Raw genomic sequence first — 13,403 nt, forward strand, 5'->3', positions numbered from 1 at the left:
GTGTTGTAGGCTTACCTCATAAGGAAGGTGCTCTAGGGCCCTGATGATCTTACTTGCCCTATTCTGTACCTTTTCCAGTTCTACAGTGTTCTTAAGATACAGTTACCAGAACTGTGTGCAGTAATCCAAATGTGGCCTCACCATAGATTTGTATTAAGGGCATTGTAATATTAGCTGTTTTATTTTCAATCCCCTTCCGAATGATTCCAAGCATTGAATTGGCCTTTTTTACAGCTGCCACACATTCTGTTGACACTTTTAACGAGCTGTCCACCACGACCCCAAGATATCTCCTCATCAGTCACCAGCTTAGACCCCATCAGCATATATTTGAAGTTGGGTATGCTTTGCTCCAATATGCATCACTTTAGACTTGCTAACATTGAACCGCATCTGCCATTTTGTTTCCTTCTCCCCTAGTTTGGAAAGATCTTTCTGGAGCACCTCACAATCTCTTGTGGATTTCACTACCCTAAATAGTTTGGTATCACCTTCAAATTTGGCCACTTTGCTGCTTACCTCAACTTATATATCATTTATGATCAAAGTAAAGAACACTCGTCCCAGTATAGATCCCTGGGGAACCCTGCTTCTTTCTTCCCTTAGATAACTGTCCATTTATACATATCCTGTTTCCTGTGCTTTAGTCAGTTACCAATCCACACATAAACCTGTCCCCTTATTTCATGACTGCTAAGTTTTCCCAAGAGTCTTTGCTGAGGAACTTAGTTGAAACCTTTTTGGAAGTCCAAGTATACTATGTTAACTGATCACCTTTATCCATATACCTGTTGACACTCTCAAATAACTCCAAAAGGTTGGTAAGGCAAGATTTACCTTTGCAGAAGTCATGATGGTTCTCCTTCAGTAAGGCCTGTTCTTCTATATTCTTAACCATTTTGTCCTTTTTGTCCTTTCCATCAGTTTCCCCAGAACAGATATTAAGCTGTTTAGAAGCCAGTTGCTTGTAATTTCCCGTATCCCCCTGCAGGGCCGGCTCTTACCAGTAAGCAGAAGATGCGCTGCATCGGGGCGCAGTCTGCAGGAGGGCGTCGAGCTGATGATACCTCCTTTTAAAAAAAATTTAAATTCCAGCCACCGCACGGCTGAGGAGATGGCTGCGGGGGTGCGTGCGTGTCCTACCGCCTACACCTCCCCACCAGCGGTGGGAGCGACTGAACAAGAGCAGCGCTGTGGCCTGCTGTTTGGCCTGGCGTAACTTCCCAGTTGCAAGGCATACCTGTGCAGTGAAGTCTATTAAGTATCTCGCAATTAGGAAGCGACACCGGGCCAAACAGCAGGCCACAGCATTGCTCTGATATCTTCTGCCGCTGGCGGGGGTGGGGGTGTAGAAGGACACACACGCACCCCCACAGCCATACCCTCGGCCATGCGGCAGCTTGAATTTGTGGGAGGCGGTGAGAAGAAAATGGCACCAGACACAGTGATGACGGAGGAGGTGGCCGGCGGCCCCACAAGGGAGCCCTGCGACAGGCAGGCAAAAATGGCAGGGAGGAGGGAGCCCGGTGGGGAGAGAAAGTGCTGCTGGGGGGGGGGACTGCCTGTGACAGGAGGAGGATGAGGACCTCTGGAACGACGGGAACGGACTCTCTTTTTCTCGCCAAGACTGCTCCATTTTTTCTCTCTCTCTCTCTCTCCAAGACTGCTCCATTATCTTAAATACCCAAGGTTTTAAGCTGTGTAGGGTTTTATAGCTTACTAGTATTTTTAAGCCCGTTAAATAACGGGCACTAGTAGGGGCGGGCCGGACCCGCTGTCGCCACCTCTGGCCTTTGTGCGGGCCGGCCGGACCTGCCGCCACCGCCTCTGGCCTCCCGGCCGGGCGGACAGTTCCGCCGCCAAAAGTGCCGCCTGCCGCCGCCGCCTCTGGGCTCCTGGCCGGGCGGAGAGTTCTGCCGCCACCCAGAATGCCACCCGCCGCCGCCGCTTTTCCCGCCGCTTTTCCCGCCGCTTTTTCCTGGTCCGGACCCCCCGCCGCCTCTGCTCTCCTTGGGGCCGGGCCCGACCCGCCGTTGCCGCCTCTGCCCTCCCCGCGGTCGGCCCGGACCCGCTGCTGCTGCATCTGGCCTCCCAGCGACTGAACCGGCCAACATGGCCACCTGGTGCCGGTGGTCGTGTCTCCCTTGGCGGGAGACACGGACGCACGCCAGGCACTTTATTATATAGGATAACCAGCACCTTGTATTTTGCCCAGAAGCGTATTGGTAGCCAAATAGCTCTTTAAGTATAGGAGTAATATAATTATAATTATATTAAATACATATTATGTACATAATTAAGTAAAATTTTGAATACACACTAATTGTATTTATTTTGAATTTTCATTTTTTACTATAGCTGGGGGGGGGGGCGCTCAACAGAATGTTGCATCAGGGCGCCAGATCCCCCAGAGCTGGCCCTGTCCCCCTGGATCCCTTTTTGAAAGTCTGTTACACTGGCTGTTTCCAATTTTCTGGTACAGAGTCTGATTGTAGGGATGCGTTATATATTTTTGCAAGGAGGTCACATTTGAGTTCTTTAAGGACTCTTAGACGGATGCCATCTGGCCCTGATAATTTGTTAATTTTCAATTTGTCCAGATACTTTTGAACATCATCTATTGTTACCCCTATCTGACTAAGTTCTTTAGCCTGTGTCCCTGAGAAGCTCAGTTAGGCACAGGTATACGTTCAGATGGTTTTCATTATCTAGGTTTTCATTAGCAACCAAGCACTCCAGCTCTCACATCTTGGCTTGGAGGCTTATGACATGGGCATTTAAGCACCTATATGCTATATCTCTTACATGGGGTATACTATCTTTCTTATGGCCATTTTATCTCTTGGACCAGCTAAAATATCCTTCTATCTGCTTTTTTTATTGGGTTCTACTCTGTCCCCTTCTGGTTTATCTGGTGCATTTAATAGACCTATTTGCCTGCCTGCAAAAATGTTTCCAGTTCCTGAATCACTTCTTAACATGTTTAAGTGTAATTGCATAGCAGGGTGATTAGCATTGTGTTATAGATGCAAACATAATGGTATGTGTTGCTCAACTGCTTCTAGTAACTGCCAAGTCAGTAGATGTGGCAATGGTTTTACAATGAAGTATTAAGACAATGTGATTGATCTCACCTTATGCTTGCATAATGGCAGGGGCACAGATGCACAGCAACCACTCAAAAAGCTGCTTCTGAGAGTTGGAAACTCTTGGGTTAGATGGGGAAGTAAATTGGGAATTTGTCGATTCCAGGTGCAACCATCTTCCATGGCCCAGTTTTAAGGAATTTCCCCATTCTCTGCAGCTTTCACCCCATTCCTGATGATCCCTGCTACCTTCCACAGTGGTCTTTGAAGGGAAGTGCTCCAGCGAAGAAGGCACGGGGAAGTTGACTTGTACTCACACCATGGTACAAGCCTAAGTGTAGATACAACCCAATCTTTGTGATGGATAGACTCATTGGAATGTCTTTTCCTTGGAAAAGCTATTTAAATATGTTATTTAAATCTGCCCTATACCTGCAGATTGCTCGGTGACTTTTTCCTTCTGTGCTCCCACCCCGTCTATTTATTTCTTAGAACTTTAGAACTACTGGCCGTTATCAAACCAAGCTATTTACCAATTTGTAAAATAAAGGTTAAATGAGAAATTACACCTAATTGCTTGTTAGCATGACTGCCATTTTGAAACACAGATTTGAGGGTGTGCCTATGCTTTAATTTCTCATATGCTAATCAGCTCTCGTTTCTGGGGAGAAAACATTTTAAAATGTCTCTTGCAATTTTAGCCAGATTCAATGCTCTTTTCTCTTATATTTTCCTAGCCTGGGAATGGGGGTACTGAGATCTTGGGTAATAGTAGAAAACTCATTGCAAATATCCCCTCTGACACAGCAATCATGATTAGTATGTAGAAACACTTTTTTCTGGTTTGTGTCTGTGTATGCTAAAGTTAGTGCAAGCAGGGAAACTCATAGGTTGAAACATGATGTCTGACATAGGTTGAAACATGATGTCTGATCTCTAACAACATTGATCACCTGCTTTCTTGAGATTGCAGTGGGATGTAGCATGAAATATTGAATCTTTAGATCAAGTGTTTAACCTTTTGGGATTAAAAAAGCTGCATATGTAGCACTGTGCAAGCACAATCACACAATTTTATTATTGATGCAAGAGTGCTTTTGCACAACAGTGGTGGCATTGCTTCAGATGCCCACAACAGCACCGAAGGTGTAGAACTGCCTGTGGAACTGCCTGTTTATAGACATCACATAAAAGGTATAAAAGAAATGCTCTCAACTACCTACAAGGAGACTTGTGATTTTATTCATTATGTTCATGCTATGCCCAGTTTTTAAAAATGGATTAGATTTTTTAAAAGGGTGAGCAGACGCTGGTATAATAGCACTTCCCATAGTGCATGCTGAATTATGAGAGTGGCTTCTGGTTATATGTTACCCAGGAGGATTGTTTAATGTGCTCAGTTATATAGATCTGCAAACTTTTAGCAGTGGCCTGATATACATATTGGGCTATAAATCCACTGCTGATAAATCACTTTCTAGGCAAACATCTTTGAGTGATCAGATTAAGGGCAAGTATTGATTTTCAATTTTAGAAATGAAATACATTTGATATGAGATATAGTATGTAAAAGGAGACAAAACTTTTATGAACCTATGAGAAATATATGCTTCCAACATCCATTCTGCAAGGGGGCATAGGTGATCTGCAGAGGAGCTTGAATAATTATTCGTGGCCAGATATGCCAAGGCGCTCCACCAGTTAAAGTCTCAATATAGCACCCCATACATGCAGATTTCTCAGTGACTTTTTCCTTCTGTCCCCCCACCCCATTTATAAACAGAAATTGCTCAAATAAAATATTGTTGGGTGTAAGTTTTTTTTAAACGTAGAACTTGAAAAAGTATGGGCTGCACCATCTAATGTTGATATGAATAATATTCAGGGGTAAGGGCCACTGATGAGAAACAAATAAATGTTTCTTTTCTTAGTTTGCTGATTTTATTTTATTGAAGGACACTTCTCCCTATAATTTTTATAATAGTTTCAGTGCCAATACAAAATATCAGTCAAATATTAAAGGAACTTGCAGAATTCTAAGGGTCCTCTCTCATTGCTATGCACGTTTCGTTCCCTTTAGTCAATGGCAAAATAGAAATTTAGAAAAGGAGACTGAGATAAGAAATATTAAAATAAGGACACAATCCACATTTAATGTTTTACTATGTTGCAGCTTGAATGAAATATTGGTGTTATTGGGAACTTTAGTGAAGATAAAAGCATTCTTTCTTAAAAACATTTTTAGTGTACTCTGGTATCTCCTTAGAAACTATCTTAAGGCCAAACCACATATTATATTGATCATACAGTTGGGCCTTGCATTAAAAAAAATAAAAAAAAAGTCAGTTTGGAAGATGAACACCAAGAAAGGGTGGAAGGAGGCTTTCCCTTCTCCATGATCCCCATCTAGTTCCCAATCCTTGTGGTTGATTTTTAATAATAACAACAACGCATGCAAGTTCCAGATTAAATGCTGAATGTAATGCTGTTTGGTTCTTAGAACAGAAATTCTCTCCTGTGGCAGAATGATGTATGTTTCCTGTAAGATGTTGCCTACTACCTGAGTTGTTTGTCTTGTAGTAAAACATTAATTTAACAACAGGCAACTGTGTGTGTGTTTTTTTTTTAATAAAACATTTTTGAGGCAAGCATTACAATCCCTTGAAGCTTGTATCTGGACTGCAGCCTAGCACCCTTTACTGGCATTATTAGTCTGCCAAACCTGCTAGTAGATGGTGCTTCTCTCCTCCTCTCTATGTGCTTGTGGAGTCCTGTCTGTACAAACTGGTGGATCATCACTCAGGTGTAAAATTGTCACTTGATGTACTATTGGAATGATATTTCTTTAAAGCCACTGTTCTCTCTCTCACCCTCTACCCCTGCTGCCTTTCAGCACAACAGTGGCAATGCTAGTTATCTCTTTGTTGGGACATTAGTCCCTATACCCTTTAAAAAGTCGCTTCAGCTAAGTGCTGTGTCTGACATTTCACGAATGTCGTTAGGCTTGGTGAAACGTTAAACCAGTGGGAGGGAGTGGGAGATAATTGAATGTTAAGCCCTTTCAAAATGGGCATTTCTATCCCTGAAGACCTGCTTAAGGTGAATAAAAGAGTAGTTACAGTTGCCAATTTTCAGCTTGGAGACTAAATATAAGCTGCGCAAGCACAAGTGAGATCCAGTAAACCTCGCTTGCAAAAAACTGTAAAATTGCTGCAAGCTTTAAATTTCTCATCAGGTCAGTATGGCAGCTGTTTGAGCATATATTATCTGGAGGGCTTTCTTCCTCCTGGTTCTTGAATTTTAACTATGCCAAGAGCTGCTCTGTGTCCTGATAGCGTTTTTTCATCCTTCACATGTTGCAGGCAGCCCTTCAGCACAAGATACTTATCAAGCCAGAGGAAGCAGCTTAAGTATTCTTTTGTTTGCCTTTATAAAGCATAGGAACTCGAAATGAATTCTGAACTTCTTGTGCTGCCTGCTAACAAATACTGTGCATAAGAAACTCATATTATTGTAGGTCACTGAATTCATTTTGAAAATGCCAATTGACATCATTCCTTTAGGGAATTGTAAGTTGCAGCCTCATATTAGAGAGGAACAGAAATGTGGAGATTCAGGGTTTTGGAAGGGATCTTGGTTCAGAGTGTGTGTGGTGTGTGGGTGGGAAGAGAGATAACTTTAGGTGGTATCTTTCTAGCACTTATATCTACCCAAATGGACATAGCTGGCTTACTAGAGTTGTCTACTGCAGCTGCCTATTTAACATGCAGTAGAAAATTGGCAATTTTGGCATCATTTCCCCTATTCTTGGCATAGAGTTCGATTACTCCAGTTGATACTTAACTTTTGCCTTAGCAGAAACTGATGCTATGGCACCCATAATGGCCACAGCTGCTTAGTTGAAAATGAAAACAGGGAAACTAAACATATGAAGCAAAATGACCAAAGACAGGCTATCTGGAACTATTTGCGTTGAAGAGTGACTTCTGATTGGAAGAAACTGCAGATGCTGTTGGTATTCATTATATCCTGCTGACACATTGCATACAGTTAATTTCTGTCAGGTATTCAAATACAGTACACATATCTAAACAATAAGATTTGCTTTTCACTTCATTACAGGGGAGCCCAGTAACATTGCTAACATTAAGACTCTGTCAGCTGTCCTCTCTTATTCCATAGTGGGTTTTTTTAATGGCAGTTTTTAATTGCAAAGTTTCAAACTTCATAATCAACTTTTCAGACCTTTCAAATCTCTCTTTGGCATTCAACTGCTTCATATGATCCTTACCCTTTGCCCTCCTCCAAATTAGAAAATATGCAAGGAGACAGTGGTTGTACAGTCACCATTGAATGAAATGACAGCCTAGCAGGACTAGTGTTAGAAAACCCTGCATATTATGACCATCACCTACCTCTTTTCTCATATGGCATCGAAGTACTTTAACGTGGTAAAAACTTTAAATGAATGTAGCTTGACAACCTACAGATTTAATTTGTATGTTCATTACAAATAACAGGAGACACTTATTGAAAACAAATTATTTGATCTGATATTGTTTTTACTGTTGTGAATTTTCTGTCATGTTGACAAAATGAAGGCCATTCTATACATTGTAATGTTCTTAAAATGAACTGAAGAAACCTAATCACATAGCTTTTCAAAAACTTACTACATAGCAGTTCTGACCATATGTTATTTACATACAGCTGGAGCATCACTATATTAAAGTGCAAAGTGTGCCATTGAGTCTATTTCAACTCCTGGAGCCCACAGAGCTCTGTGGTTTGCTTTGGTAGGAGGGGTTTATCATTGCCTCCTCTCAGCATCTTCCTTTATTGTTGCTGCCCGATATAGGTGTTTCCCATAGTCTGGGAAACATACCAGCGGGGATTCAAACCGGCAACCTTCTGTTTGATAGTAAAGCATTTCCCCACCGCGCTACTTAAGGTGTTATCACTATAGAACCTGAGGCGAATTAAAGCATTTGTCTCAGAGCAAGCTCACGTGAGGGAAAGAAATGCTGAATTATCCTTGCTGAGCTGCCTGGCTAGGCTTCTCCTAAAACTATTTTGTAGTATCGATGGGTTCAAAATGCTACCACCACTACCCCTCTTATCAACAGAGCTTGAACCTCCCTGGGCTTGGGATGGAATCCTAGAGAAAACTCTCTTTATTCAGCTGTTGGATAAGTACAGAAATCTTACACGTGGTGAGAAAACTGCCTACACGTGGTGAGCCTACATGTGGTGAGAAAACTGATAGTTGCTGACAGTTTGAGGACTTGTTTGCACCAGAGGAATCTCCTACCCTCCACACTTTTCTTTAGTTAAAATCCATCTTGAAGAGGCTTGTAAAAACAAGAGAACTTAAAAACAGTTTTATTCAATTACTACACAGCATGCCCCCATCGTCAGATAGCGAGGAGGAAGAGGAAGCTGGCAGTCCTCCAGCAGCTGCAGTGATATCTGAAGGGCAGAGCCCGGCTTTCAGCCCACAGGAGATACCTGAGGCAGGTCCGGTTGAAGCTGCAGAACAAGCGGGGCCATCAGGGGCAGCAGAGACAGGGAGTGGAGAGCAAAACACTGAGGTTAAGGATGAACCTCCTGCTGCCTTCTCAAGAGAGAAGATTGATGAAGCGCCAGCAACAGGTGGAAGAACTCAGGAGAAATAGAAGGCTGCTCAAAAAGCCAGTTAAACCCCGAATCTGTGCCAGCTGGCTGAAGGCGGAGAGCAATTAAGCCCAGCTATAAATTAAGTCTTAAGGCTGCAGCCAAACACTGAAGAGCAGCTCTTTGAGCCTGCTTCAGCCAAGCCTCACACTCAGAGGAACCCCAGCTTTGTGTTGGTCTCTAGAGATCCAGGCCTTTCCTGCTTCAACTCTGCTACCGGACCGAGTCCTGACAACTGCCTTAGCTGCAACGTCTCCCCTGGAAACGCCTTGCACCCCTTTTGCTCTGGACCCATGCTATCTGGTGAGTGGACTGAATTTGTGGGGGAGGCTGTCTGAACTTGATACTGTAGTGAATTGTTCTTTTGTGTTTTCCTTGGAGACCAAAGAGGATTCCGAGGACCTTCCAGCAACCTTTACGGAGACCATGACTTCGACGCCGGACAGACAGGCTCCTGACATTGCAGACTACTTCCATCTGAAGCTTTCTCAGCTTTAAATACAGTTAAGAATAGTTAGTAGGATTACAAAAACAGTCTTAATGCATGCTTAAATGTCTGTAGTCATTTGCAACGCCCTAAGGAGGATGGGCGTAGGCTAGTTTTTAATTACGTTACAAGTAAACAATAATAGGACAGTATCAGGAATATACAAAAGCACACACCCCAAAGAAATAGAAATTCTAACGCAAACTCTTAATAAACCACTTTCTCCTGTCCTAAACATCCGAAGCCACTAGCCTTGGCTTTCTCTTCTCTTGAATTTACCAAACTCCTGTTGAGAATCAAACCCCTGCAGTTCTGTCTTCTAAGATCTGTGGTCATTCTCCTGCAACCAACCTCCATGGCCACATGTACTTCTGTGCACCTCCCACCTAGCTTCTTTCCTAACAAAGAACTCCCTTCTTCCTGGCAACAGCTCTCTAGGTCCCACCCACCTGGTGTGCTGATTGGCTGAGCCCTGGAATTCACTAGCCTGTCAGTCAAGACAGGGTTCACTTCTGGTTAAATCTTTAGGGGGATGGGAGTCTGATCATTATAGTACCACATCTCTGCTTCTCTGAATATCGAAGCAAACATAGTAAAATTGTATTTGCTTCATGGCCAGAGGCTAAGGATGGCCAACATAGGCCATTGTTAATGGTGTGACAGCATTCACACATATACTATAACTGCAGTTTGCCTTGACTGGAGTTAAAAATCCTGACTCCAATTCCTTCTGATGTACAGCAAACTGCCATTAACCTAATTGGAGTTGTGGAGGCCCTCCCTACCGCTTGGCCTCTCAGCCCAATCCCAGCCAACTCTATAGCCAGACTATGAGCAAATTGTCACTGCATCAGCTACTCAGCCGTGATTGGCTACGAACTCCAGCAGAGCCTTCGGCAGGAGAAGAACATGGAAAGCCCTTTAAATGTCCTTCATTGTCAGCGTCACTTTAGCCAACCATGGCATACTGCCACCACCCCAGAAGCACCATGCATACTCCAATTCCTGGAGAGTTTGGGGGGCTGGAGGGTGGGGAAATCTCACTTTCACTGCTGGAAGGGAGGGGATAACCCACATTTGCTGGGATGGGATATGCAGATAGGGGAGGAAAAGGATCCGGGGGGGGGAGGTGTCCAGGGAAGATGTGAGGGGAGACCCCAGCAGATCACTCCATCCAGACTCATCACAAAGCCGCTGCTTGCAGTATAAAGCTGCTGCAAGCAGTTTGCTGCACTGTAGGCTCACATTCTCATGAAAGGGCCAGTCTACTTGCAGACTGAGTTCATTATCTGATCTTACCACTTAACCACCAGGGAATTCAAAGGAGCCCCACTCTAGTTGGCCCCCTGACACTTTGCCAGGCAGGGGGCTGGTTTCCACCTTGGCTGCCATACATAGGAGCAGGAAGGCAGTCTCAGGGATAATTCCGCCCACTGCTTCCCAACACACAGCAATGGAGCTCTACTTGGAGCACCCATTGCCCGACATTCTTGTGAGTGGCTGTAGTTTGTATGGCCATTAGCACTCTGTGGCTGTGAACCACAAACCATCCTTGCTCTATTCAGAGTGCCCATGGTCTGATGCTCTCGTGAGGGAGCTGTTAAGTGGAGATGGAGATGTTTTGCCATCTAGCATCATAGCAGATTTGTCTGGGAAATTTGCTTCTTCCTCTCCATTCTGACAGTCCATCTCATGAGCTATCCTTACATAAGAACAGCCCTGCTGGATCAGGCCCAAGGCCCATCTATTCCAGCATCCTGTTTCACACAGTGGCCCACCAGATGCCGCTGGAAGCCTATAGGCAGGAGTCGAGGTCTTGCCCGCCCTCCTGCTGTTACTCCCCTGCAACTGGTCCTTGTTTCTTGTCACTCTCATGCCAACCCACTGAGTCCTGGGTCGGGTGACTGGATCCTTGAAAAAGGATCTCAGTTGACCCAAGACAGTCTTCATCTACCAGTTCTGATCATGAGCAAGCCCCTGGGGGCAACAAACCCCCAAAAGGTGAAGGGGGTGGGCCCCCTTTCCCAACCTTTCTGTAGCTTTTCTGCTTGGGTCTGCCTTTTGGCTTCCCTCGCCTGATGCTGTGATGGTGTGCCCTGTTTGTGCTGCCACTTGGGGAGTGTTTGAGCTTGTGAACATCCATGACTGTTAGCCCCGAGCCACTGTGGGGCTTGACAGGCTGGCCAGTCCAGGATGGAGTGTGTTCGCGTCCTTGTTTCCTGGCAACTCCATAGTTGCATGGCTGACAGGAGGGGTTTGGCTGATTTTCTGAGCAGCTGCCAACGAGAAGTCCTGAAAGCATGGAGCAGCCACCTCCTTGGGCTGGCCTGCGCCACTGCCTCTGATTAGGGTTTGAAAATGGGCACTTAACTGTGGTTATGGCCAAGTCTGCCTTCGGGCGTAATTCTTCGATGGCAAAACTGTGGTTGTCAATGGCGAAGCCTAGAGAAAACTTTGGGTTCCAACTGGAGTTTAGCGTGGCAAATTGGAATTACCTTCAGACCCTCAACTGTGGTTTAGCATGTTTGGGCATACTACAATTACAATTTCTGGCAGCTTTAACTTCAGTTAAAGTGTATGTGTGAACTGTGCCTATCTATGTTTCCATCTTAATCAGGATTTGCAAATTCTTTTTGAACCTTGCTTAACATTAACTACAGTCAGCATAAGTACAGATGTACAGAGCCAGCATGGTGTAGTGGCTAGAGTGCTGGACTAGGTCTGGGGAGACCCGAGTTCAAATCCCATTCAGCCATGAAACTAGCTGGGTGCCTCTGGGCCAGTCACTTCTCTCTCAGCCTAACCTACTTCACAGGGCTGTTGTGAGGAGAAACCTAAGTATGTAGTACACCGCTCTGGACTCCTTGGAGGAAAAGCGGGATATAAAAATGTTAAAATAAAATAAATAATAATAAGATATTGTTACCAAGGGAAGGGAGGAGGGCAGGTTCTAGAGCCTGGTTCTTAATTTGCAAACCACGGTTTTGCGAGCAACTAGCATATCTGTTTGGAGCTTGCAGTAGTCTCTAGAGGAAAATAAACTTCACAGAAGACTACAAACAGAGTTGATGGGCAATATGTTGGTATCCAGCTATCAATGGCTACTAGTCTGGATGGGGCATGCCCTTGAACACTAGGTGCTGGGCAACACTAATAGGAGGCGGCAGGTGCCCTCTTTTCCCCACTTGCAGACTTCCTTGATATCCCTGATTGGCCACTGTGAGAAGCAGGATGTTGGACTACATGGGCCTTTACCTTGATCCAGCAGGACTTTTCTTATGTTCTTAACTTGGGCAAAAAACCCAGCACGACCCAATGTGTGTGATCTGTCTGCATGACCAATATCCTCTTAGAGCTTCAAACTTGCCAAAGATCACTGCTTCACTTCCATGCAAAGAAATAGGGCAAGATTTTGAAATGTCAATTGAGAATTGAATATGGTTTGTTTCAAAGTAAATATTTCTGTTTGCAGAATAGTTCTTGATTGTGTGGAACATACTACACTGGATTCCCTCCCCATCACACCCAATGTTGGTGTTGCCAGTGAAATTGTTCACTAGAATAGCACAATGTATTTTACAAAACTGAATTGTTCTCTTGAAGCAATAGTTAAATGATGTGGCATTAACTCAGATTGAACGTGAACAGATAATAAAGCACAATTTTGTCTTGAGGATATTTCATAACATTTCAGCAGTAATTTTTCACTAAACTTGTCTGTGGCTGTTTCTGCTGTTTCTTAAACAGAAGGCATTTACAATCAATCTTTTAGGTATTGGGACTGCTGATAAGCCTGTGAGGCCAGCATTTCAGCCTCAAACTGGCTTGGATCCATCAGTTGCACGTGCTCAATAAGGCATTGGATTTGTATTTCTCTGACAGCAGCTCTCAATGCTATTTTGGCCAACTGCTTTTGAAACGATGAGGAATTTCAGAATAGATTGTGATAGGACATAGAAGTTTTCTGTTTAGAGCAAAAACAAAAGGAAAACAACCAACGAACCAAACAAAACAATTCTATTCCCCTAGCTTTTCATACCAGTGGGCCATGACTTTCTCATCAGCATATTCTCTTAACACCATTCACTGACTATTCATGCTTCTTTTAAAAATATAGTTGTCCACCAAGAATTTGTAGTTGATGAATCATCTTACAT

The 13,403-nt window shown here is 44.0% G+C and overlaps 1 protein-coding gene across 16 annotated transcripts in view; it reads left to right on the top strand.

Annotated features, from left to right (window-relative positions):
* Nucleotides 1-13,403, top strand: part of IMMP2L (inner mitochondrial membrane peptidase subunit 2) — a 753,382-nt gene that overhangs the window by 85,677 nt on the left and 654,302 nt on the right. Inside the window, exon 4 of one of the 16 annotated variants that reach the window (XM_053252309.1) lies at nt 3,305-5,687. The exons of the other annotated variants lie outside the window; for them this stretch is intronic. Coding sequence (XP_053108284.1) covers nt 3,305-3,392 — 88 coding nt within the window. The 3' untranslated portion in view covers nt 3,393-5,687. Of the gene's footprint in view, nt 1-3,304; nt 5,688-13,403 lie in introns of those variants that run through there. 16 annotated transcript variants of the gene reach the window in all.

Source organism: Hemicordylus capensis, chromosome 5 (assembly GCF_027244095.1).
Source record: "Hemicordylus capensis ecotype Gifberg chromosome 5, rHemCap1.1.pri, whole genome shotgun sequence".
Classification (NCBI taxonomy): domain Eukaryota; kingdom Metazoa; phylum Chordata; class Lepidosauria; order Squamata; family Cordylidae; genus Hemicordylus; species Hemicordylus capensis.